The sequence below is a fragment of the Colletotrichum paranaense genome (assembly GCF_030867605.1).
Source record: "Colletotrichum paranaense strain IMI 384185 chromosome Unknown Scaffold_2.1, whole genome shotgun sequence".
Lineage (NCBI taxonomy): Eukaryota > Fungi > Ascomycota > Sordariomycetes > Glomerellales > Glomerellaceae > Colletotrichum > Colletotrichum paranaense.
Genome location: NW_026848960.1, coordinates 448,867 through 473,955, shown reverse-complemented (window position 1 = coordinate 473,955; position 25,089 = coordinate 448,867). Strand labels below are relative to the sequence as shown.

At 53.5% G+C, this 25,089-nt stretch overlaps 8 protein-coding genes across 8 annotated transcripts; 3 read left to right on the top strand and 5 right to left on the bottom strand.

Moving 5' to 3' along the window:
* Positions 1-455: 455 nt before the first annotated feature.
* CPAR01_02026 (uncharacterized protein) lies at positions 456-985 on the bottom strand (the record flags this gene model as incomplete). Its single annotated transcript, XM_060486314.1, has 2 exons — positions 456-503; positions 572-985. 2 exons carry the CDS (start codon positions 983-985, stop codon positions 456-458), a joined length of 462 nt encoding a protein of 153 aa, XP_060353642.1.
* An 893-nt stretch (positions 986-1,878) lies between these two features.
* Positions 1,879-3,407, bottom strand: CPAR01_02025 (ADP,ATP carrier protein; the record flags this gene model as incomplete). The annotated part of the gene is made up of 5 exons (XM_060486313.1): positions 1,879-2,688; positions 2,845-2,921; positions 2,967-2,993; positions 3,040-3,061; positions 3,366-3,407. The coding sequence occupies 5 exons, from the start codon at positions 3,405-3,407 to the stop codon at positions 1,879-1,881; spliced, it is 978 nt and encodes a 325-aa protein (XP_060353641.1).
* A 1,572-nt stretch (positions 3,408-4,979) lies between these two features.
* CPAR01_02024 (uncharacterized protein) lies at positions 4,980-5,156 on the top strand (the record flags this gene model as incomplete). Its single annotated transcript, XM_060486312.1, has 1 exon — positions 4,980-5,156. One exon carries the CDS (start codon positions 4,980-4,982, stop codon positions 5,154-5,156), a length of 177 nt encoding a protein of 58 aa, XP_060353640.1.
* A 1,521-nt stretch (positions 5,157-6,677) lies between these two features.
* Positions 6,678-10,067, top strand: CPAR01_02023 (uncharacterized protein; the record flags this gene model as incomplete). The annotated part of the gene is made up of 1 exon (XM_060486311.1): positions 6,678-10,067. The coding sequence occupies one exon, from the start codon at positions 6,678-6,680 to the stop codon at positions 10,065-10,067; it is 3,390 nt and encodes a 1,129-aa protein (XP_060353639.1).
* A 1,558-nt stretch (positions 10,068-11,625) lies between these two features.
* On the bottom strand, positions 11,626-12,420 carry CPAR01_02022 (short chain dehydrogenase/reductase SDR; the record flags this gene model as incomplete). The annotated part of the gene is made up of 1 exon (XM_060486310.1): positions 11,626-12,420. The coding sequence occupies one exon, from the start codon at positions 12,418-12,420 to the stop codon at positions 11,626-11,628; it is 795 nt and encodes a 264-aa protein (XP_060353638.1).
* A 4,773-nt stretch (positions 12,421-17,193) lies between these two features.
* CPAR01_02021 (calcium-translocating P-type ATPase) lies at positions 17,194-21,210 on the top strand (the record flags this gene model as incomplete). The annotated part of the gene is made up of 3 exons (XM_060486309.1): positions 17,194-17,272; positions 17,379-18,635; positions 18,686-21,210. The coding sequence occupies 3 exons, from the start codon at positions 17,194-17,196 to the stop codon at positions 21,208-21,210; spliced, it is 3,861 nt and encodes a 1,286-aa protein (XP_060353637.1).
* A 1,900-nt stretch (positions 21,211-23,110) lies between these two features.
* On the bottom strand, positions 23,111-23,696 carry CPAR01_02020 (uncharacterized protein; the record flags this gene model as incomplete). Its single annotated transcript, XM_060486308.1, has 2 exons — positions 23,111-23,407; positions 23,526-23,696. The coding sequence occupies 2 exons, from the start codon at positions 23,694-23,696 to the stop codon at positions 23,111-23,113; spliced, it is 468 nt and encodes a 155-aa protein (XP_060353636.1).
* A 345-nt stretch (positions 23,697-24,041) lies between these two features.
* CPAR01_02019 (short-chain dehydrogenase) lies at positions 24,042-25,050 on the bottom strand (the record flags this gene model as incomplete). The annotated part of the gene is made up of 3 exons (XM_060486307.1): positions 24,042-24,142; positions 24,267-24,937; positions 24,989-25,050. 3 exons carry the CDS (start codon positions 25,048-25,050, stop codon positions 24,042-24,044), a joined length of 834 nt encoding a protein of 277 aa, XP_060353635.1.
* Positions 25,051-25,089: the final 39 nt, after the last annotated feature.

The window sequence follows — 25,089 nt, the reverse complement described above, 5'->3', positions numbered from 1 at the left end:
CTTTGCAGAAACCAGTGGGAAAGACCTCTTCGCATCTTCTCCACGGACATAACCGCCGCAAGGCTGATGAAGAAACGAAGATTACGACGTTGTGTTGTGCAGATCCGACAACAATGCTATGGGATTCGGTCGACAATGACACCGATCTCCACACTTCATTTCCGAGCCATGACATGTTTGGGTCATGCTGATCTGACCCTTCGCTTATGGTCAACTTTGTGGTCGACAAGCACCTCGAGATATCCAGAGCGGCAGCGTTCTTTATCGAGGGAAACATATGAGGTAGTGTCGAGCTGAGAGCTTCGTCGCCGCAAGTTATCTTCCAGTCAAGAGCTGAGGCCAACAGTCTTTCAAGCCCGACTGACCAACATTTCTCGTCCTTCGAAGGCTGTTGTGTAGTGTGAGAGAGGGGTATCGCTCATCATGTCGTCGTGTCTATAGCTTTGACTCTCAGGCTAGAAGTCCATGAGTAGCTGAGGTGCAATCTTTTCCAAATCCTCAACCTATCATCACCCAGTCAGTCAACGTTCCCTCTACAAACAGCAACACAAGAAATCCAAGAGCCACTAACCTCAAGAAAGCCACCAGGCCTCTCATGCACACACCGCGCGATCGCCTCTCTCACAAAGATATCCATATACTTTCCCGCCGCTAAATTCGCGTCCTTGCTGAGCCTCGTGTCGTCCTTTTCAAAGAACTCGTGCAGCAGCCGCGTCAGCAGCTCGGGAGGTATAGTATTGTCTGGACCTTCGTCCCCAGCCTCTTCGTCTTGTTCCTCCTCTTCTTCTACTTCGTCTTCGTCCTCTGCATCGTTGGGGGCTTCTCGCCGGCCCCGCGATGCTGGTGCGTCGCTGTCGGAGAGTTCGAAAGGTCCCGACTTCTTACGTGCCGGCTGCTGCGTAGCCTTGCGCTTGGCGCCCACGGCTGGCTGCTGGGTTTGACCAGGGCGGCCGCGCTTCGCTGGTTCTGCTGCTTGTCTGGGCATATTGGTCCTTGATCTGTTCGGCTGCTGGGTGTTGCTTCAGGACTGGTGGTATGCTCGCATCGAGGTAGCAAATAGTCGCTAAACCGAGGTGGTGGCGTCAGATCAGTAGTACTGCGTGTGTCGAATACAGCAACAGAGATTCCACGTGTCGACGGCGTGATAGCCCACTTCTCCAAGTAAACGCAGGGTGTCAGATGTCAGAGGTGCATCTGCTGAACGGCGAGATTCGATCTGACCTGGGAATCAGGCGATCAGGGCGGGGAGCACGTGGGGGAATATTTAGAGCTTGGAGCGGGACGCGACTGTCACTGTCACTGCGGAGTGCAGGCGCGTCTGGGCGGACTAGCGACAAAAGCTCCACTGGCCAATCAGGGCACCGTGAACAACCAGGCAGTATTATCATAATCATTGATTTGAATCGAATTACTGGTACGATGTCACAAAAGTCAATGGGAAATCATTCGTAGAATCAAAGAAATCTTCCTATTGTACCGCGGAAGTCTATCGTCATGCAATACCAAGGAAAATCCACCCCAGGATCGACCAGAAGCCGGTAAAGTCCAGCGAGGACAGGTGTTGCGTGAACGAGTGCAATCGAGAATTGCTTTAGTGTACAAATTACAGTGGATTAGGTAGCAAGCAAAGCTCTTCAGGTCATGTAAGAGAACGCCTTGCCGATGCCAGTCTAAACCACGAAGGACTGGCCGATCCAGGCGTGCCACGTCTTGTGGTGCCTGCATCCAAAGCCCCTCCGCAACATCCATCTTCCCCATTTTGTCAACCGATTCCTCATCTGATCCTAACCAGTAACGAATCCCCACAGCCCGGGTATTCGCCAACTGCCCAACCCGCCACCAGTGAAGAGTTTATACACGAAGAAGTGTCAAAGGCATTTAGCCAGAGCCACCCTTGAAGGCCTTGCCGAAGAGCAGAACCTGGAGCTGGTCGTAAATGGACAGGACACCAGCACCGGCAACACCACGAAGAATGTTGGCACCGGCACCCTTGAAGAGAGACTTAACACCCTCCTTGGCGATGATCTGCTTGCCAGCGTCGAAAGAAGACTTGTACTTGACGGCCTCACCAGAGGTCATCATCATGCGACGACGAATGGTGTCAAGGGGGTAAGAGGCGATACCGGCACCGGTGGTGACGAGCCATCCAAGGGCGAAAGAGGCAAGGAAGTTGTTGGCGAGGTTACCGGTAAGGACGACGGGCTTGATGGAATCGTACATGCCGAAGTACAGACCACGGTAGACGACGATACCAGCAACGGAGGGCATGAAACCACGGTAGAGACCGGCAATACCGTCAGAGGCGAGGGTCTTGCGGTAGACGTCAACGAGACCGTTGAACTGGCGCTCACCACCCTTCTTGGCGGACTTGGCGTCGTTGGCAAGACGGGTACGGGCGTAGTCGAGGGAGTAGACGAAGAGCAGGGAAGTGGCACCGGCAGCACCACCGGAGGCCAGGTTACCAGCCATCCACCAGGCGTATCCGTCACGCTCCTTCTTGAAGCCGAACATCTGCTTGAACTTGTCGCGGAAAGCGAAGTTCAGGGCCTGGGTAGGGAAGTAACGGATGACGTTGGCAGTGTTACCACGCCACAGAGACATGACACCCTCATCGGCGGCGGTACGGCGGAAGCAGTCGGCGATACCGTCGTACTTGCGGTCAAGACGACCCTGCTTAAGCATCTCATCCTGGGAGGCTGTTAGATGCGGTCCGATTGACAATATACTAGCAGCGAAGATGGCCAAGGTCACGTGTCATCTTGGATAACTTTTTCGACCGGGGTGACCCGGTCCGACCTTGGCCGGCTAGCTGTCCAGATTGATTGAGCAGCCATGTTTACTAACCTGGTTCTGGATGAGAAGCTTGATACGCTCAATGGGAGCGGCGGCAGTCTTGGAGACAGCGGCGGAGACACCTCCCACTGTAGGAAACTGTTAGTGATTGTTCATTGTTGTTATTGCGGTACCGGGATCAGCTCGCCGAGGTCGGAAAACTGATCGATGACAAGTGCCGATATCGAAATGGGCTGTGCAACGTACTAAGGAAGTCGGCCACGAAGGGCTGTGAGATTGGAGTTAGCAAATTGATTCATCCTGAAATTGATAGATATCCGAAGGCAGGTCAAGGTAGACCAGCTCCAGCGACGTTGTTCGTTCCATCAGCGACGATAAGCTGTACAGCAAACCATTGTCGCGTCAAATCCTGTCCATCAGATTGAGACTCGCAATGTCTCGATGGAATCCATAGCTGGATGCTATGGCCATTGATGGTAGACCGATGATGGAAGGAAGCGACGTCGCCGGTGAGGTGCATTTTTTCCCGCAGCCTCGGATAACAATGAAGGGAAGAATGAGTAGTAGCTTACCGGCATGCCCAGGACCTTCTGCTTTTCGACAGGAACAGACATCTTGGCTGTGGGTTTCTTCTCAAAAGATCAACCTCAGAGAAAAGAATGAGCGGAGATGGACGGAGGAGTAGAAGGGGATGAGAAGACGGAAGAGCGAGTCGAGAGAATTTAAGTGCTCCGACGGCAGCAGGTTTGAGGGAGGGAAAAAAAAATTCCTGCAGGGTGGCCGAAGAAGGAACAGCTTTTGAGCGAATCTTTCCGGGCCGCGCTAAGAAAGGAGCACCGACCACCCCAGGCCGGGCTCAGGGTGCGTGAGAAGTGGACAAGAGCGGGTCCCTCCTTCTCCTTCTCTTTGCTGGCCCTCCAGACTTGGTAGGGAAAGTGCACTTGGTGGCTCTGGTGCAGGTGTCCTCTTTCCCTTCCATGGGTGGGCACTGGGCAGGCGCGGGTGGAGTCGCCCCCTTCCGCTGCTCCAACCCCAAACTTCACTGTGGGAAGGTGCAGGCCAGCAGCAAAGGCGAAGTTTTTCTTTGGCCCGGCAACTCAGGCCAAATCTAGTGGCCTCAGGCCGAAGCGCTAGTTTGCCATGGAATTGAGATACCGGTTCACCCCGAGATTTGCACGGGGACTCCGCGGCCAATGTTTCTTGCCTACGCTTGTCGTCGGGAAGCTGGACGGCAGCATCGCCCGCCAGACTTCAGGTCGTTAGTGCTCACTAGCCAGGAACTCTGGGGAGAGTCTGTCACTGAAAGCCAAAGCTCCAGACTCGAGATCCCATTGCGATATTCCCAATATTGGCTATGGTATTGCAAACAATAGGGGCATGCATACGAGTGTCTAGCACCACATCGGCAGAGTCGATTGCATCAAGGTGCCCGACTGGGCTAGGCAAAGGGTGCGGAAGAGCATACGGGCTGGACGGCCTGGCCCTTGTTCTAATGAGATTTCATTCCAAGCCTCGTTGTTCATCTAGAGGCTACTCAAGTTATCCCATGTTTCTTGTTCCAGAAACATCGTCATCAGCATCCGCGATATGGCCATGGTATGGTAAAGCATCACTACCAAGTGGTATCCTCGCTGCTTCTGCTGCCAGCCCGGGAACCTGAGGCCTAGAAGCCATCTTCAGCCTGCTATGGCAACCAGACATTACCGATGGATATCTCATCCGGCCCCGTGGCATCAAAATCCCCCTTCATCCCGAGCATTGCCTCCATGTCCCGGTGCCAAGCCGCCCAGCTTGGTTAACTGGGCCGGGCACCTCTACTGTCCACATACATACAGCGTAAGCTCGGGGGGTCTCTTGCTTGTGTGCTTGTCAGCTCCTTTGAGCCGCCGCCACTAATGCTCATTCGCAATTCGCAATCCGCCAATCGACCTGCATCCACCGTCCCAGACAGCCGAGCTTAAAAAAAGAAAGAGACGCAATTCACTGGCTCCAGAATCCAGGGGCATGCCTGGCCCGGCCGAGTCAAGGCCTTCGCTTGCTTCGGGTCAATTCAGCGAATCTGGCAGGTCTCCCAGTGCGCATCCTCTTCTCAAACTTTTCTTACGCGTACCCTATCGGCAGACTGGGCAGAGAGAGTGACATGCTCGTGTACAGTAGCATCGGTACTGAGCAGTCCTGGACCGCAAATGGGACACTCACATGCCCAAGGCTGGGCAAGCGGCTCTCGGGTCAGGGTTCTGAGAAGAGCTTTGTTTACATTTGATTCGATTCGTACAGGCTCGACAGAAGCGCCGTTTGGAAATGACGGGGCAGATCTATGGATACGGCCCACGACAGCCAATATAAATTTTCGCCATCCTTGATAAGGGAGAGAGGCATGCGTTTTCGCCTCTTTGGCCCTTGTGTGCAATTGATAGTTGATATAGTTCTCCTTTTATCAGCATGCCCTGCGTCTCGACTGCGTACCTGAAGCAATTGCCTCTTGTTAGTTCAGCTGGAGCGCTAAACTGGCCGGCCGAGAATGGACAATGGCTGGACACATGCAACAAGCCCGGATGGTGGCTGAGAGGCGATGTTGTCATCTCGAAGAAAGTACCGAACTTCAAGTATCTTCGAACAGACGTCACAGCGTCCTTACTCGTACCGGCAGCATCTCAAACTCAGGGCGGCGAGGCCGGTCTGGGAAGCTGCCAGCTCTGTTACACTGAGACGTTTGCGCGCAACCTGAATGCTGCAAGGCCTTCTTTCACTTGGACCATCAGATACGCCGCATAGCTGAGAATGTTTCCCAGATGGAGCCGGCGGTACCAAAGTCTTCGACGAGGAGAACATTCGGGCTAGGATACGATTCCGCAAGCTTCGGGGCCCCAATAACGGGAGGCCGGGAGACCGGGAGACCGGGAAGAGGGATTGATGGAGACGATTGGACGGAATGCTTCCATGTGGATTGCTTCTCTACCAGCTCAGCTTTCTCCTATTTTGACATGGGGAACCGTGAAGGAGAAAAAAATCAACGGGACCGATCGGTCTGACTAAGGAAACGAGGAAACAGGGGATAGGCACATTGACTCCTGCAGCCTGCCCGCCTCACCACCGACAAGACGACGCCGTGCTTGCAAGTTGCCAATTGCCACGCTTTCTTCAAGTCCGGCTTCGAGCCTGCAGTTTCCTGGACCGGTCTCCGTTTTCTGGCTAACACGACCTGAGGCTAACAGAAGCGCCGGCGGGCCGCAAGCAGCCCCGGTCTTCTCTCCCTGTGCACCTTCCCCCTGCCTTTCACTGATGCCTTGGCGCCTCATTCTTATCTGCATCGGACTGGCTGCACGTCGCTGAGAGCATGGAACCTTGACGGACAGGTACCATTGTCATTGGATGCTTGACTAAAGCTGCGGCCAAGCATGATCCCCGGAGGTACACCAAAACCACGTGATACGACCCAAAACCTCAGCCTCGCCTGCCTCCAAGCTGATACGCTGTCCTGCACTGCGGCACTGCGTCCTTGGTTCGTCCCGCCCGCCGCGTACTCCAGATTCCGTTCTCAATTCCCCATCTTCTCTCCAAACCTTGCCAGTCGACCAACAAAAAATTTCATCGACCGCCCAGCGGCCCGCCTGCAAGCAATACTAGCAAAAATTCCACCTCCAAACATCTTGCATCACGTGACCGAAATCGGCGAGCAGACGAAAAAACACCATTCATACGACACGACTATTGCGCGCGACGACGAGTGGCTCCCGATAGCCACCGCTTCCTACCCCTGAACGCGTGCAAGTAGATGCCTCGGCCCACCAAGAGCTCCTCATAGAGGCTGTCAGTACGTCCCGCGACGCGCGACTCTCAGCCTTGCGACGTCTTGATAAGATGACACTTGTCTAACGTCTGAGATGCAGACCCTGGCGCCCATCCACCTTCTCCCGAGACGCGACGGCTCCCTCGATCACTGGCGAGGTGGGCTTTGGGGTATGAATAATCCGGCCGCCTACACTCCTCTCGAGTCCTTGTTTCTGTTCCAAGCCATCCTTAAGCACGGCGTCGAAGCCACTGCCTTCGTCAAGGTCTCGGATCTTCTCGTCAACAACTCGTTGATCAAAGATGACAAGACATACGATGCTAAACGACTGAGCCCGGATGCGCTTCGACAACTCTTCCTGCACCTGCTGCAGGAAGAGTTGAGGATCGAGAATGCGACGACCGATAAGGCCGATGGCGCGTCGCCAACATTGAAGAAACGCAAGCTCAGTCATCCACCACTACCTACGCTTAAAGAGGTCAAGGAGCAGTCACATAGGTTCCCCGCGTTGGTGGATCGACTCTATGCAAGATATAAGGAAAATATCGTCAGGGACATCAAGGAAGATGAACGGCGCATCGAGACGCTCGCCAGAGATATCAAGATTCTTGAAACGCAAGAGGCGATCGATCGAGCCAAGGCGAACACACCCCGTCCAGTCGCACCAAATGGGCCTTCAGCGCCAAAGCCTGTCCCGACACCTGTACCGGTCCCCTCTTTGAATTCCACGCCCGGCCAGGTCGCATCTCAAAATCAAGCCAAGCGATCGACCCCAACGCCTCCCGTTGAGACTCCGCGACCGATCAGGCCTGCGAACGGACAAGGCTCCGTTCCGACGCAGACTCCAGTACCGATTCCGAGACATGTACCACTGCAGCCTCAAGCGCTCCCACGGCCACCAACGACCGTTGCGCCAGCTCCACCACCGGCCCTACAGCCTGCGCCAGCAAGACGAGATGTAGCTCCGCCGGCAGGCGCGTTTCAGCAATCACCTACGGTGCCTCCGGCGCAAGCTGTGTCTGCTGCCGGGGCATCGGTTACGGCACCCGCTAGCGGGCCAGATGCCAAGCAGCATCAAAATCTGAAGCCTCCCAATAGTGCCGGTCAGGTCTTGCAGCCCCCTGCTGGTGCTGGGCACCCGCCAGTTCGGCCCGGTCAGTCGACATCGCCGGTCCCTCTGCCGGCAATATCACCACGGCCGGAAAACATACCCAAAACTCGGATTCCAACGCCAGGGACGCCCGCTCAACCCTCGACTCCGGGCACTCTGAAGTGGGAAAAGCCATATCAGCCTGCGGCACCGGCACTTCAACCACAGGGCCGCCCTATGCCAGCTCAAACCCCAACACCTCCTGCACCTTCTACCCCGAATCAGGCACATCATCCTGCTCAATGGTATCCTCAACCAACAGGGCAATACCATGGTCCTCCGCAGCCTCCTCATGTTCCAATGCAAGCAAATCAGGCACAGAGATACTCGCAGCAACCCCAGCCGGTGCTGGTAGCCCCTCAACCCCAAGGTCACCCTCAGCCCCAAGGGCAGGCCCAATCTCACCCGCAGGCTCAGGCTCAAGCTCACACGCAGGCTCAAGGTCAGGCTCAGGCTCAGGCTCAGGCTCAAGGTCAGGCTCAGGCTCAGGCTCACGTTCATATTCAACCCCAGACTCAGACACCAGTCAAAAACCAGAATCAGCCTCAGCCTCAAAAACATCACCAACCCCCGACACCTCAGCCTCAGCCTCAGCCAAAGGGACAGTTGGTGGCTCCAGCCCACTCAACGCCGACCAAGGAGCCCTCAGAGAGCTCTGGGAACCTACCGCGCAGAGGCCGCCCACCAGGCCCGTCGGTTACGCCTTCTGCGCGGCCACATACCGTTCAGCAGCCACGACCTATTGCTGCAGCATCACCTACCCCATCCGCCGGTGCTTCAGGGCAGACGGTCGTTCCTCCAAGATGGCAGCAACCTCACCCTTCCCCCTATGCACAGCAACAATTCAGCCCTACGCCAGCTCCGGCCCCAGCCCCTACGCCATCCCAGCCGAATGCTAAGCCAAATGATGCTCAAAGGCGCGTGAGCCCTCCCTTCAACAAGCAACAACCCCGGCCTGCTATTCCTCCTCACCTGGTTTCGCAAGTTGCTGCTGCTGCTGCTGCACCTCCGGCACAACGGGCCGCGAACACCCCTATCCCACTGCCACAGACGCCTATCACAGCGCCTCCCAGCTTCCTTCTTACTGGCTCCGGAACTAAGTGGACCGTGACTTCTACGCCTTCGACTCCTCGGCCGGGTGCATCAGACAAGGAGGTTGCTAGTCCCGCCTTTGAACCACTGAGCCCTGTGCAGCAAGTTGCGCCGTTGCCGCCTGCGCCTACACCTACACAAGCACCGCGAAAGCCCAGTCCCAAGCCGACACCCGTACCCATTCCAGTGCCGAAGTCAGAGACCAAGACTCCCGGCCCTAGAGGCCGAGGCCGACCCCCACGCAGCGCGCACAAGGTCCGTGCCGACAGCACACCTTCGGTTGCGGGTACGCGACGAAGTCAGTCAGTCACGTCACAAACTGACGAGTTATCAATGGATCACCATGAGCTGGCGCCCAGAATTAAGGACGAGAACGCCACTCCTCGAGTTACTCCTAGAGCGACACCGAAACCGCAAGATGACACGGGCGATACAACTGCTGACGAAAGCGTGCCAAGTCGGCGCAATATGATTACACCTAGTAGTGTGTCATCCCGGCTTGCTCATAAGCGCAAACGTCAGGATACTCCAACCGAGCCACTCGCACCGCCAACAGCCCCGACTCACGTGCTATGGACACGCCAGTTTGGTCGTGTAAGTGCTGCTGCGCTTGATCAGATTGGTGCTCACAGGTTTGCAAACCAATTTGCGAATCCCATTCGAGAGCGAGACGCCCCTGGTTACAAGACTCTGATCATTCAGCCGCAAGACATCAAGTCTATTCGTGCAGCCATCACACATGGCAACAGAGCAGCTACTGAGGCCGCCAAGGCCTTGCCAGACGGTGATCCAGGCACAGGGTCTGTTCTTCTGCCAGTCAGTGACGATCTGGTGCCACCAAAGAGCATCATCAACAGCGCTCAGCTCGAACGAGAGCTTGTTCATATGTTCTCGAATGCCATCATGTACAATCTGGACCCGAGTCGCGGGCCCGGTCCGGCTTTCATGAAAGGCGGCAGTGCTGCGGATGGGGCTGACGTAGTGGGGTATGAGGTTGACGAGGACGCCGTGGTGCGTTCTACGAGGATGATGTCTATGGAGGTCGAGAAGATTATAGGAGAGCTCCGTAACGCGGAGAAGGAGCGCACAGGTCAAGCTCCCTCGAACTCTGGGAACACGAGGCCGGCTAGCGTCGCTACAGGTGAAGATACACCAATGGCGGAAGACGACGTTGATGAGTTGGCGGGCGACGCAGATATAACCTCTTCAACAAGGAGACGACGCGTGGGCACGAGGAACTAGAAGCTGCCGCGCATCGCACGCAAGCTTTGTTGATTGGAGGGTTATTTTCTTTGCGAGTTGTATGTCGGGGGCCTAGAAACGGCCCCCTTTAGAGAAGAAGTGTGTAGGATACTCTGAGTAGCCCTTAGCGTCTACTTTCGTATGATAATGTTACCAAGCAGCCCAAGTGTGGCTAAGCCAGTTAATTCAATGGTCCTTAACATTTAACAATTTGTGATGTGACTTGTAAGGAAGAGAGGCACGCGGGCATAGATGGTGTCACACAATACTGACGTATGTGTCTAGATTCTGCGTATCCAACCGGGTGGCTTCGTCTTCTCTCCTTCTTAACTCCTATTCATCATGGCCTTGCCGAGGAAGGCACGATGGGCATTTGCGCGGTGGGAAAGCAGTACTGGGGAAATTGTGCGAGTGGTTGTACGAGTTGCTATATACCGAGGGTTCAAAAGAAAAGAGATATCAAAACTACAAAAGAGTTCACCCCCCCGGTGGCGAATGGGGGCTACATCTCTGGGTGCACATGCTGGGACTCGAACACGGGAACTCTCAAAGCCTTCACCGACTAGGCTATTCGTGGACTTCAACCACTCCACCACCCAGCCAGTTTTGACCTGACCCCTAAGGGGGCGCCTGCTGGCTGGTGACGGGAATGGAGTTGAGGGGGTCTATATGGGTTTCGGTTGTGGTGTATCCGGGTGTGTATTCGGGTGTGTATTCAAGTGTGTATTCGGGTCGTGGTGGAAGGAAACGAATCAGGGACGTTTCCTTCCTCCCTGCTTACCTACTCAACTTTTTCTCAGTATCTTGCGTTCGAGGACGGTAGAGGGCCCTACGTATTTCAAATTGGCTTTTGATATATGATATGAATGGAATTAGATGTCCCGAGTGAAGTTTATATAATCGAAATCTGTCTAGTGGTTCTCTTTTATCTTATCCTTAAATATTGTCTATCCTAGAATAATTACTTTAAATCATATAAACGAAGCTTATAAAGAATACGAGAAGAATTTAATAACTAGAATAGAGGGACGATTAACGAATTGTACTGTAGGTCCCGGTTTCTCTAGCACAATTTCCATAACGTATCTATTTTTTATTATAAGGGAAGGTGCAATAAATCTGCTGAATTTTGAAGTGGTAACCGTTAGTCTTAAGGAACGAGTCAGTAAGAATTCAAGATATTAAGCTTTTAGGACGCATGATTGAAATTTCGATAGCACGTCTCTGAATGACTTTCTCTATAAATCTCGAGTGGAGTAAACAGGCCTATTGTCTTCCAAAAATCTGAGGCCATTTTCTCCAAAAGGCAGATTGAAGATAAAACATAGTATTCTCCATTACCATGTAGAAATAGCCAGGTCGATGACCATCCCTCTCGAGAATCACAGTAAATATGTTATAGATCCAGACCGAGAATGCCACTTAAACCTTCCACAAACTTCTCGGTTGCTCATATATCCAGAGTAGGATGTAATAGTGAAATCACTGAAAATGAGATAGCAGGTCAAGTCTCAGGAGAAGCCATTCTCCAGCTTCCTGTGCAAAGATCACAAAAGGCCTACCACGGGACAGACGTCCCATTATACAAAAAGAACTTCCCGCCATCAGCGCTCTTGAGCCCAGCTAGCAGATCCAATATACCCCCCGCACTGTCCTCCACCTCAACCGTCGCCCCAGGCCCACCAGAATCAGTCTTGACATGACCCGGATCGATAGCCACCGCGACGATCCCCTGGCCCCTTAGCTCCCGCGCTTGATGCACCGTCAGCATGTTCAGCGCCGCCTTGCTGATGGAGTAGCCCGCCAGCATCCCGACGCGGCCGTCGCTGGTCCAGCTCAGGCTGCCCGCGCCGGAGGTGATGTTGGCGACGACCGCGGCGATCCTCTCCGCGCCCTCGCCAGCAGCATCCACACCGTCCTTCTCGCTATCGCCCTCGGCTGTCAGGAAGGGTAGCAAGACCTGCACCATCCTCGCCGGGCCGAGGACGTTGGTCTCTATGTGCACGTCCAGCCCTGCCTTATCAAGCGTCAAGCTCGTCTGGTGCGCAAATTGCAGCGTCGCGGCGTTGTTGATGAGAAAGTCCACTTTAGCCGGCGTCCCGTGGCTCTCTTGCAGGGCTGCTGACAGCCGGCCGGGGAGCGCGGCGATGGATGCCTCGGAGGAGACGTCGCATTCGAGAATGTGCGTCGTGGCGATGCTGGAGGATTGGATGGCTTCGAGGGCCGAGAGGTCTGTGGAAGGGGCGGTGGAGCGGACGAGGGCGATGACTGTGTTAGAGGGGGATTTGCTTAGTTGGTTGATGTATTCCAAGCCGATGCCGGCTCTGGCGCCGGTGACTACGTATGTTGGCATGGCTTTTTTCACTCGTGACGGAAGTAAGGAGGGGGGTAGGTTTGGTTTGCTGCGTGAATGACTACTCCTTGCTTCTGTCTAGACGATGCGTATTGTACGCGGTTTTCGTGGCTTGGGTCATCTCACGACTTCAGCATTCCGAAAAACCACCGTCATATGAAGACTCATTAGCCTCTATAAGAGGCTAAGGTTATGAGGAGATAGTTGAAGTCAACTGGCGAGATTTAAGATGGATTGGTAATATGAAATTCTCAGTAAGCTCCGGGTGAGATCACGTCTATATTGCCTAAATGCAACCTGCATAAAGGATCAGTCGTCAGCGACCATATGATCCAATCTTACACAAGATGTTAACGTTGGCTGAGTAAAGGTGGCTTTGGACCGTATGGTGCTTGAAAGACGTTCATCTACTTCTCGAAAGGAGGTAGTGAATGGGACATCCGATGGGGCACCGGCGATGAGCCCGGTAAATGTGGAACCCCGACCGGAGACGTGTGCCGGATGTCACTGTCGAGGCCGGAGTGGATGTAGTTCTACCCGTGCCATGGGGCATCATGCATGGTCAGTCGCAATGGAAGGGAACGGGATGGCCCGGCGTTGTGCCAATCTCCGCGCGCATCGACAGATGATACAGAGTAGACTCCTTAAAGGCGAAAACGAGAAATCACACAGTCATTCGAATTGCTGCGCCAGCGCCAAGACCAACTCAGGGGCGAAACGGGGGCGGCGCTTTGCAAGTCTTAGTCGATATGGATACGTGTTCGTAGTACGAAGACATCACGGCTAACATTTTAGAGAAAGCAAGTAAGCGAGGGCCGTGAGGGCGAATCTTTGTTCTGCGGCAGTCTTGGTATTTGAGGCAGTGTTGTTTTGCCGTTGGTATTTTTCTTCATGACGGCTGGAAGCAAAGCGGTGGCGGTCCTGGTTTCGCGTCGCTTGGCGCGCCGATGGGGCGTTATTTTGTGCACCTATCACGGTGTCTCACCTTGCATGCCTTTGGCGGCCGATCAGTGTTTTGCTATGAGAGAAAAAAAAGGATGCTGCCAGCTGTGCCGACAAAGTGGCGGTCGGTCCATTGGGCTTGGCTGTCAAAGTTAGGCTAACCTGAATTCACCTCGTTTTTAGGTGGTGAGGTTGGGACCAGACCGCCACGAAAAAGAACCCTAATGATCCAGCCACATCGAACCTAACATCCGCATAAACTTGGTTTAAGTAGCGCGTGGCACTGTCCATTGGGAGGAACTACCGTTTGAATGGGACGGGAAACCAAGTCAAGAAGTTGCGATAATTTACAAAGGAAGCTTGGAAAGCGAACGGAGATAACTGGCTGGGAGATGCCGTTTCGGCGCAGGTTTCCGAATGGAAGCTTCAGTACCGTCTTCTAGGTTCTAATCTGACGTCAGAGGGGAAGGAGTGCAACCCCTGGCATTGAAAAGGTGCTTTCGGAGCTTTCCTCGTGGAGGAACTGCACTAAGAGGAGAGGTTGCTCGATAATAAAGTTTTCTTGCTTCGTTTCCCGGGTGTGGGTGTGACTGGCTGGGGGCCGACTATCAAAACAAAACCAAATTAGGCCGTTCTCTTGGCGTTTCTCTGCTGCAACAGCTGCGCCTCACTCACTCTCTTGATCTTCAAGTTGTTGCACGTGTGAGTTGGTCTTGGTTGTGTTGTTCAATGTGGGTGTGCCAGCTCTCAGAGGTATTCGCTGGAATTTCCGTTCCATCAGACAACCGTGACAGTGACACACACCCGAGCAATCGAGGCACATGGCTGGTTTGGTTAGGGAAGCCTTGTTTTTTTCTTCCCTCTCTGTGGCAGGAGAAGTGAGTGAGTGTGTGTGTGTTCTTGTGTGATTTGAGATGATGTCAGTTTAAAGTCTTGGCAGTCTCCCACATCCCCCATCCCCCGCCCCTTGCTGTATATCTGTTTCTTGAGTCGGCCGGTGGTCACTGATGACTGAAGGAATTGTGGGAGACAAATCGGAAGAGGTGGAAAAAGACAGAGGGTGAGACGACCAAGAGAGGCAGTGCAGTTCTCGGTCCTCAGTCCTCAGGTCTTGCTCCTCTCAAATCCTCCAAGAGCCAACCAAGTCTTTTCTGCTCATCCGAGCCCAGAAAAACCAGCCCAAGGGTGAGCGCATCTCAAGACGGTAGTTATCTGTTCGTGCCTGTGACAGCGCATTCGCGGTACGGTGTACCTGACAGGGGGGGCCCTCTGCCTGCCGGGATACTTGTTCCGGGCTGTTCTGTAATAATCTGTAATCGGGTTGTCACCGGCTCCGGGTATGTAGAAGGACTGGACTCTTCCGGGGTGTGGGTGCCACAATGGCAATCCCTCTACGCGGGATGGCTGTCATGGTTGCCCCAATGATGATGAGATGCATCCATTAGCCCATATGCCCTCACGATTGAGAGTTGAGTTTGGGGCACCGCTGCATGGCAAAGACCAAAATTGCCTTTTCGTACCCGATCTGACCTTGTGAGCACGGCCACACAAAACGTGGAGAAGCTACTATGATGAAAGTTGGGATGGAAGATGTCGCCTCATAGTTGCTCCTTTTCGCCTCAAAGGCTCAGACGGTTGACAGAAACCTAAGCATCTTTTCTGTCGTTTCGCTGTGTTTCTCGGGAGTGCTGCCGAATCAAGATGGCCACTGTTAGGTTCCTGCCAAGAGGGCCGGACTGTGGCTCATCCCTATTTTGCGGTCGGCGGCCTCCTTGTTTCTTCCTCGGTTGTCACAGAGAAACTTGAGAACGGAGAAAGACAAATGTCTCGGCGGCGTCCAATCTTTGCTGGATTCATTCGGGTCTTCAGGCGACGTATGGATCAGTCCACTGTTTCTGTGGCTCAAAGTGGCCAAAGCTCTTCATCCGGTGAAGCGAACACCAGGCCCGTGGTAACTGGGGCGGTAAATGGTCCGATAGATGGTGCTTCACCTCGGTCAACGGACATGTATTGGGCCCCGAGTTTGCCATGAATGAGCGAAAATGAAAGTGAAAGTGAAAGTGAGAGTGAGAGTGAGAGTGAAAGTGACCACTGAGATGAAAGTGAGTGAGATGAAGGTCAAGTATGGTATCCGCATACGTGCTACTCAGTACTGATACTGTTATTTTACCCAAGTAAGCTACCTTAAGGTTATAGCCCATAATCGATAGTCGAAAGGAGGACGACCAAAGAGGGAGAGCGAGGTCCTCGCATCTAACCTGATTGAATGTTTTTATTTGATAGATTGAATGCAATTCCACCGCCCACCGCAATTCAAAGACATAGCTTGGCGTCCCCCCTGTACAGCTTGAACAGCACTTTCGATATCCAATGAGCTGCCCCCCGTCTTGGCGATGAAATAACCCGTCACCCACTGTACTCCGTACTTTGCAGATTACCCTTATGATGTGGTTGGTCTCTTCTCAATGAGAGTGAGTGAGCACTGAGCAGCAAAGAGCGCGAATTAACGTAGATGACCACTCGCCTGCACGTTTACGTACTGGGCGTGAGCGACGTCTTGGCATCTTGGGATTTCCTTGGCCTTTGGTCGAATCACCGACAATGGTGGCTGTGTAAGTCTCCTGTCCTGATGAATGCTCTACAGCCCAAAGTACCTCACCCGTTGGCTCGGCGGCCTAGAACTTGCCAAGCCCAGCTGGTGAGGCACCTACGATGTCCAGAACCTAGCGGCGTGTTGTTTCTTCTCTTCTCCCCCATGTTTCTCGTCCCGAGCGTGCAACCCTGTGCCATCATCAATTCCATTGTAACTTGCTTGACGCAGGTGAAGCTGGCGGTTGTTGCGGGCGCTTGGCCCGTTGTTGATTGCGATCCGTTGTCAGTCCACAACCGACAGACCATCATCCATCACCACCATCACGCAGAGACGCTTCCTCTCGTTCTCACACCCACGTCACTACCTAATTCTCTCTCTTTTCCTCACCCTTGGCATCGTGACTCCAAGTACTGATTCTTTTCTGCCCAAATCTGCCCTGCCACAGCCCACATTTCTATCCGTCCCTTATCTCCTCCTTTCATCCAACTTTGATCTCCCACCATCCGGATAGACTCGCCGAAAGACACGTACCGAATCGATACCTCAACGATCCAAGAGAGAAAAGTCTACGCTTCACAGCCCTCTTCTATGGCTCCTTGGAGGTCATGACCCCATCAAACCTAGCGGGCCGCCTTCTCCAGATCACCCTCGCCTGAGGTTCCACGTCTGGACATATCAACTGGCATCCAGGTCCCTTCTCGCAATCCGCATTGCTGGCACCAATAATCCTCACCGGGAGGTAAACGACCAAACCGCCACCAACAAGCAGCAGCGAACAAGCTTCAGCTCAACAAGCTCCCTCACCTCGATCCATTGTTTTCTCTCTCCCTGCCTCCCTTTTGACACTAATCTACACCGCCTCCCAATCCAAACCGAATCGTCAACTTCTATTCAGCCTGCAGAGGTGCTACACTCAATTGCCACTCGCTGAACAACTGGCTCCCTCTTCTTTGGGTCCATTTACATACTCCGTGTGTAACATCACCGCCCCTTCTTTGTTTGCACTACAACCTGCGCATCCCAAGTTATTCTGCAACTATCCTTTCACCACAGCCCATCGCAGAAAAGCAGCTGCCAATCATTACTCCTTCCTCCCCCAAAAACGAGGCAGGCGGACTGTCATTGTCCTGAAATTCATCCATCGCCCTCCAAGCTTCCATTGCTCCCCAGGATCACTACTCTGGGTGACGAGGCAGAAACACCAACCAAATCCCATCTCATCAGTCCAAGGCATCGCCATGCCGCGGAATCCTTCTCCGCTGAGGCGGCCACGGGCGCCTACCATCACGCTGGATACTTCAGCCGTAAACGACCAAGGTATGACACCATATTGCATTCCTCCTCCCTGGACCGGTCATGAAATAATCCTTCTCCCACCGTGTCCAGCCGGGCCAAACTAACCAGGGTCGCGTTCGAATTACAGAAGACGACCAACACCAACACCAAATCACATCGTCACCGTCTTCCTCAGACCATGGCGACGAAATCAATAATACGTTATCAGTGCCCACAAGGAAGTCACGGTCCCAGTCTTGGGATTCGAACAACACGACACTAGCAAAGTCAAAAACAAATGAAGGCACTGACAAGGACGCTGCACACCTTTCGGTCTCTCCCAAAGGCTATGGCGCAAATCCGGACGAAGCCCTGGCACCGAACCCAGGCGAAGAGGCGTCTTTCCGTGTTGACAACAACCCGTTTGCCTACACACCTGGCCAGGTTTCCAAGCTCATCAACCCAAAGAGTCTAGATGCATTCGTGGCCGTTGGAGGTCTTGTTGGCTTGGAGAAGGGTCTACGGACAGACAGGCGCGCCGGTCTGAGTCTCGACGAATCCCGGCTTGACGGCAGCATCAGCTTCGAGGAGGCCGTCGCTGCGGGAAAGAAGCTCCCGTCGTCCTCGGACGCTGTACCAACGGATGCGCTTCAGCAGGATGCTGCCCACCACGGCGACGGTGCCGGCAAAGGCTTCGACGACCGGAAGAGAGTATTTGGGCAAAACATCCTGCCAGAGAGGAAATCGCTGTCACTGTTGCAACTCGCATGGATTGCGATGAAGGACAAGGTTTTGATTCTTCTGAGTGTGGCCGCCGTCATTTCTCTTGCATTGGGATTGTACCAGACTTTTGGAGCAACTCATCACGGAGATGACACGGCCAAGCTCGAGTGGGTTGAAGGTGTTGCCATTATCGTCGCCATCACGATTGTCGTGGTCGTCGGTTCACTCAATGATTGGCAAAAGGAGCGGCAATTCCGGAAGCTCAACCAGAAGAAGGAGGACCGCATTGTCAAGGTGATTCGATCCGGAAAGCCCGCCAACCTCTCGGTTCACGATATTCTCGTTGGAGATGTCATGCTTTTGGAGCAGGGTGACATCATCCCTGTGGATGGTATTTTCATCGATGGGCACAATGTCAGCTGCGATGAATCGTCTGCAACTGGAGAGTCTGATCTGATCAAGAAGGTACCGGCAGACGCCGTCATGAGGGCGCTGCACGAGGAGGAAGTGAACCCCAAGAAGCTTGACCCTTTCATTATATCTGGAGCGAGAGTTCTGGATGGCGTTGGAACGTTTTTGGTCACTGCTGTCGGTCAGAACTCAAGCCATGGCAAGACCATGATGTCCCTCCGTGACGATCCTGGAATGACTCCTCTCCAGCTCAAGCTGAACATTCTTGCGGGTAAGTTAATTCTCTGATCTTGCTGGCCAGTGTGCTAACAACACTTTCAGGTTACATTGCGAAGCTCGGCAGTGGTGCCGGTCTTCTCCTTCTTGGTGTCTTGACGATCGAATTCCTGGCTCATCTTCCTAACAATAGAGACTCACCCGAGGAGAAGGGCCAACGCTTCCTGCAGATTCTCATTACATCCATCACCATCATCGTCGTTGCAGTGCCTGAAGGTTTGCCCCTGGCCGTCACTCTTGCCCTCGCCTACGCTACAAAGCGGATGACCAAGGAGAACAACCTCGTCCGTCACCTGCAGTCCTGCGAAACGATGGGTAATGCGACTGTCATCTGCTCTGACAAGACTGGTACTCTGACGGAGAATGTCATGACTGTCGTCGCCGGCACTTTGGGTACTGGCAAGTTCCGCTTCGTTGCCTCTGACGATCAATCAACCGAGACCGGTCAGGAGGATGGGGAGTCGGACGTACATGTTACTGGAGATGACAAGAAGTCCCAAGCTTCCACCGAAGTACCAATGTCCAAGCTTTCATCCGCAATCGACGGGGACTTCAGAGATCTTGTCAAGCAGTCCGTTGCGATGAACACGACTGCTTTCGAAACGGAGGAGAACGGAAAGCAGGTATTTGTAGGCACGAAAACCGAGACCGCCCTGCTCGACTGGGCTCGCCGATGCTTTGCCCTTCAGCAAATTGCCATCGAACGTGAAAACTGCCCTGTTCAGCAGCTCTTCCCATTCAACTCGAAGCGAAAGGCCATGGGTGCCGTTGTGCGCCTCCCGAACAACAAGTTCCGTTTCTTCGTCAAGGGCGCCCCTGAGATCCTTTTGGGACAATGCACCAGCGCCGTCTCCGACCCTACGAAGTCCCCTACGACTGCCTCAATGGCATCGGATCAGCAGGAGCACATCCGTCAAATCATTACCGACTACGCCCGTCGCTCCCTCCGCACGATTGCCCTTGGCTACCGCGACTTCGAGCAGTGGCCTCCCGAGAACGCTCGCAAGGAGGAAGGCTCCCAGAACATCGAGTTCTCCAGTATCTTCAAGAACCTGACGTGGCTCGGTGTTGTAGGTATCCAGGATCCCGTCCGTGCTGGCGTTCCGAAGGCCGTGGAGGACTGCCGGACCGCCTCTGTCTCCGTCAAGATGGTCACCGGTGACAATGTCGAGACGGCGAAAGCCATCGCCAAGGACTGCGGCATTCTGACAGAGAAGGGCAAGGTTATGGAGGGAATCGAGTTCCGCCGCATGGACGATCGTGAGCGTGTCAACATTGTTCGAGATCTGTGTGTGTTGGCACGATCTAGCCCCGAAGACAAGAGAATTCTGGTCAAGGCTTTGCGAAGTTTGGGCGAGGTTGTTGCCGTCACTGGCGACGGCACGAACGATGCGCCTGCGTTGAAGTCTGCGGATGTTGGGTTCTCCATGGGCATCACCGGAACTGAAGTCGCCAAGGAAGCCTCCGATATCATCTTGATGGACGATAACTTCTCGTCAATCGTCAAGGCCATGGCTTGGGGCCGCGCCATCAACGATGCTGTCAAGAAGTTCTTGCAGTTCCAGATCACAGTCAACATCACTGCTGTCGTTCTCACCTTTGTCACCGCTGTGGGCAGCGAGACCCAAGAGCCCGTTCTGAACGCCGTCCAGCTTCTCTGGGTTAACCTCATCATGGATACCTTCGCCGCCCTCGCCCTCGCTACCGATCCTCCTACCGAGAGCATGCTCCACCGCAAGCCCGAGGCTAAGACCGCCGCGTTGATCAACACGCCCATGTGGAAGATGATTATCGGCCAGTCCATCTACCAGCTCATCGTCACCCTGATCCTCCACTTTGTCGGCCCCAGCTTCCTCAACTACCCTACTGGCCAGCAAAAGACGCTCGTCTTCAACGTCTTCGTCTTTATGCAAATCTTCAAGCTGATCAACTCCAGACGCATCGACAATAACCTCAACATTTTCGAGGGCATTACCAAGAACAAGCTCTTCGCTCTCATGATGTCCATCATGGCCGGCGGCCAGGTCCTTATCGTGTTCGTCGGCGGCGCCGCGTTCAAGGTCGAGAAGCTCAATGGACCGCAATGGGGCATCTCCATCGTCCTCGGCATCATCTCCATCCCCGTCGGTGTCCTTATCCGCCTCTTCCCCGACTCGTGGTTCGTCGCCATCGTCAGTCCCCTTGCGTGGGTGTGGTCCAAGATCCCCAAGTGGAAGCGCAAGAAGAAGACGGACGAGGAGGACAGCGAGCGCCTAGGCGCCGGCGGCGTCAAGGATGCCCTGCTCGAGATCAGAGACGATCTCGCCTTCCTCAAGCGCATCAAGGGAGGAAGAATCAGCCAGATCAGCGAAGTTATCATGAAGCCCCGCGAGTACCGTGAGAGAACACGCAGCCGAAGCGGGTCCAGATCGTCGAGCAGACATAGCGCGTCGCCGATGAAGGCCGCCCTAGGCATGCCCGGTATCTTGGCGGCTAGTGTTGGAGGCTTGTCGCCTGTTGAGCGACCGGTGTCGCACGACAGCCGGAACACAGATGGAGAACGCGATCAGGAGGAGAGTCGTAAAGACTGAGAGATTTGAGAAGAACCCGGGGTAGGTCCTCGCTACCAGGACTTTCCGCGGTGAGCCTCTCAATTTGCATTGGGTGCCCCTTCGGTGTGAGGGGCATCCAGCCCTGTTTGTCTATCTGAGCGTGTGTTGGCTTTTTTGTTTTCTTCTACCCTTCAATGTTACGAATGACCCGAACCGATCGAGATCCGACCTGTACTCTTGCCCTTATTTTCCTTGGACCGATCGAGAGATACGACATAACCACCCCCTGTACGATAAATTTTACCATCAAAACCAAAAGATATCCACACGCCTGATAGACCCGACGATCGTGTACGGTGCGAGACCGAGAGAAAGAGAAATAGTTAATCCAATGATACCAATCTTACATCATTCAATGACTTTATGCAAATCACGCAAGTGACTAAGTGTGTGTGGGGCAGAGAGGTGTCCCATCTACAATTATCTAGTCGAAATAATCCACTTGTACATAAAAAAAGACGTCTGGGGAAATAACAAACAACGTCACCTCCAGCGAGTAGAGATGTAACAGATGTATGTATATTTACGTAGGTGGAAGGGAGAACAGCCGGCCCCCCTTATACAAACGACCAAAACACCACCGAAAAAGGATATCAACATTGACAGAAATAGAAAAAGAGTTCACCCCCCCCCGGTGCTGAACTGGGTGCTACATCTCTGGCGCTCATGCTGGGAGTTTTTCTGGGTGCTCAATCCGGGACTCGAACTCGGGTACTCGTATGCGCTTAGCATGTCGTCGAGTAGGCTGGTTGGCGATTTTGATTGTCGACCCTAAACCACTCCACCACCCAGCCAGTTTGACCTGACCCGTCGACCTAGACGGGCGCCTGCTGGCTGGTGACTGGAATGGACTTGGAGGGGTATATGAAGGGCTTCTGCCTGCCTGGTGCGTATTCCGGGCGGGAATGGAAGATTATGGGATGAAGGTTTTGGGCAGGTACGGTTGGCTTCGCCGTGCCTGCCCTCCGGGTACGGTTGTCGGGAAGAAGTGGTCAGCCTATGGGTCTGAGGTTAGAACGTGGGAAAGACACCGCGGCTGTGTAAGTGCGTATTTGATTTACCATGTCTTTCTCAGCGGAGAAGTGATGGCGTGGTGCTTTACAGAATTAGATATTTCCCCAGGTAGTAGTGCTCTTAACGGCCTACAATAAGACTACCAAACAAACATCAAGTACTCCTTCTACTTTCATTACTAGCAACTCAACATCCTATATACGCAGCTTCTTTGAGGTGCAAAGGGGCGTTCATTAAAGAGAATATCTTTAATATGACTATTGATTCTATGCTCTCCATATTTGAGAGGACTAGGTAGCTAGCTAGTACCTCTAGACTATAGTCCTGCTCCGTTGTGGTTGACTATATAAATCAACAGGATATCACAGGCTGAAGGATCTTTCTTACCAGACGCGCCATTGAGAAGTTCGAGTCGGTTCTTTTGAGATGGAGGGACTTGAGGTGATTAGCGTGGCAGGGAGCAACTATAGTTCTCTGCGATGGGCGAAGGCGGCAGTGAATCGAAGCATGAGTACACCCTGACGGTCTCAATTTGGATATGATTCACCATGGAATAAGCGTCTAGAGGCGTCGGTAGGCCCATGGTGGCCAAAGGGGCCTACCTGTTTCGGTCTGCGAGAGATGCCATCCTATTCACAGAATCTCAGGCCAAACCCCCAGCAGAGATCCAACTTTTGTCATCCAAAACGAGGATATGCTTACATGGCTGTAGAAAAGATGGGTTCTGTGGTATGGCGACTGGCTTTTATCAAATTCGACTGACTCGGCTAATTATGTCATGTGAAAGCAGAATGCATATTACGAGTGATGGTGTAGTTTTCTGAGCTCCTCCTACATGCCGTCAATAAGATCACACTAAATATTTTCAAAACTCAAACTCTGGCCAACTTTGAATCTCAGCAACAAGATCCGCAAAATCCTCATCTCCCGCCTCTGCCCTCTCCTTGAATGCTGCGTAATTCTCCCCAGCCCACGCAAGCTCATCGCCAGCCGATGGTGTCGGGAAACTGGCTTTCAACCCGGCGATGAGCTCCCCGGTAATAAAGACCGACCTCAGTTCCAGATCCTGAGGCGGCAGCTTGCCTCCCTCATCTGCCGTCTCCGGGTGCACGATTTGAGCCCACGCGGCTCGGATCTCGTAGCATAACAAGCTGAAGTCCTCCTGCGTCCGGGAGGATCCCCGGCGGACGCGCCCGACGATGCGGTTTGATTTGCGATGGGGTTTGCGATTTGAGGATTAGTAGATGTGATTGTCTACATACGGAAGAATGGGGTCTCACTTGTTTCCCGCCGACGTAGGTTGGGATGTTTGATGAGTCTGTGAAGATGACGTTGATGAACATTCTCGGGACGGTGAACTTGGTGTTGTGTATTGCGGTGATGGATTCGGCGAGCTGATCCCTCTGGCCTTGGCTTAGAGGGGTGGCGTGAGATACCTCGTAGAGAGGCATTGTGTGTAAGTCCCGTCAAATGTTGCTGGATACAATCACGTCTTACTAGAGCTATGTTCTCTTCTTGGTTGAGGGGTTACGCTAGTTAGAAAACTTCACGAAGAGGATGTTTTGGGGGAATGGGATAACGAATATGGGTCTGTTTCGTTTGACACTGATGAAGATCATATGTAATCACACATCGGGAATTACGCCGCGGCCTGGCAGCTGACAACAACCCCGCAGAAACCCAAAGTACGGCCGAATTCGGGGAGAGTAATCACAAAACCGCAAAAATGTGAAGATGTAGAGTGTTTCCATCGCAGAGATGATTTTTGCACCTTGAATATATGCACGAGATGAGCTTTATTCCTGGCGGCAGTGAACGTCATAGAGTGTGATGGCCCTCTTGTCCATAGCTGCGCGGTTGACTTGGATATCATATTTCAGGGCCACTTTCATTATAGCTGTATCAATAGTACTACAAGCAATCAATATCCACGGAAATATAAGTGAGAAAAACGATGTCAAGATTTTACTTCAGCCCACCACTCAATAAGATGCTCTGGCCAGTCAAATATCCAGTCTTACACAGCATCAACACAACATTAGCACACTCCTGCGGCGTCCCAAGCCGTCCGACAGGAATATTCTTCACATCACCAGGCGTGCCCTCCACGCGCTTCTCATCGGGAATCATTCCCGTGTCGCCAATCATAGCCGGCGCGACGTCGTTGAGCGTGACACCGTCCTTGGCATGCTTGGACGCGAGGTTCTTCATGAGGCCCGTCATGCCGGCCTTGCTCGCGGCGTAGTGACAGCCGTTGATGCCACCTCCAATAGCCGAGATGGACGACACAAAGACGATGCGGCCCCAGCCCTGGGAGACCATGTGCGGCATGGCGAGCTTGCACAGCAAGAAGGAGGCGCGGAGGTTGATGTTGATGGTGAAGTCGAACTCTTCGAGGGAAATGTTTTTGAGGTAGGGGTTGGCTTTGTTGTTGAATCCTGCCGTGCCGGCGTTGGATACAAGTATATCGGGGGTGTGGCCGTGTTCATCCATGATATTCTGAAAGAGTTTTTCGATGTCCGTGGCGGAAGACATATCCACTACATGACATGTAACGTCAGTGTCGTCGTCTGTTGAGTTCCGAAGCTTAGTAGCGAGGTCTGTAATTTTGGCCAAGGTCTTCTCGGATGAACATGTCAGGGCTAGACGCGCGCCATTTTTAAAGAGCTCTCGAGCGCAGGCTCCTCCGATTCTGAGGTTATCAGGTACGAACTCGCTGAAGGAGGTTGTCGCCTCAACTCACCCACCAGAGGCACCCGTGACCAACGCCAGTCTGCCTCTGACTTCATTATCCACATGAGCCATGGTGACCGATTGGCCTCCACTTGAGCGACTGTTGAAGTC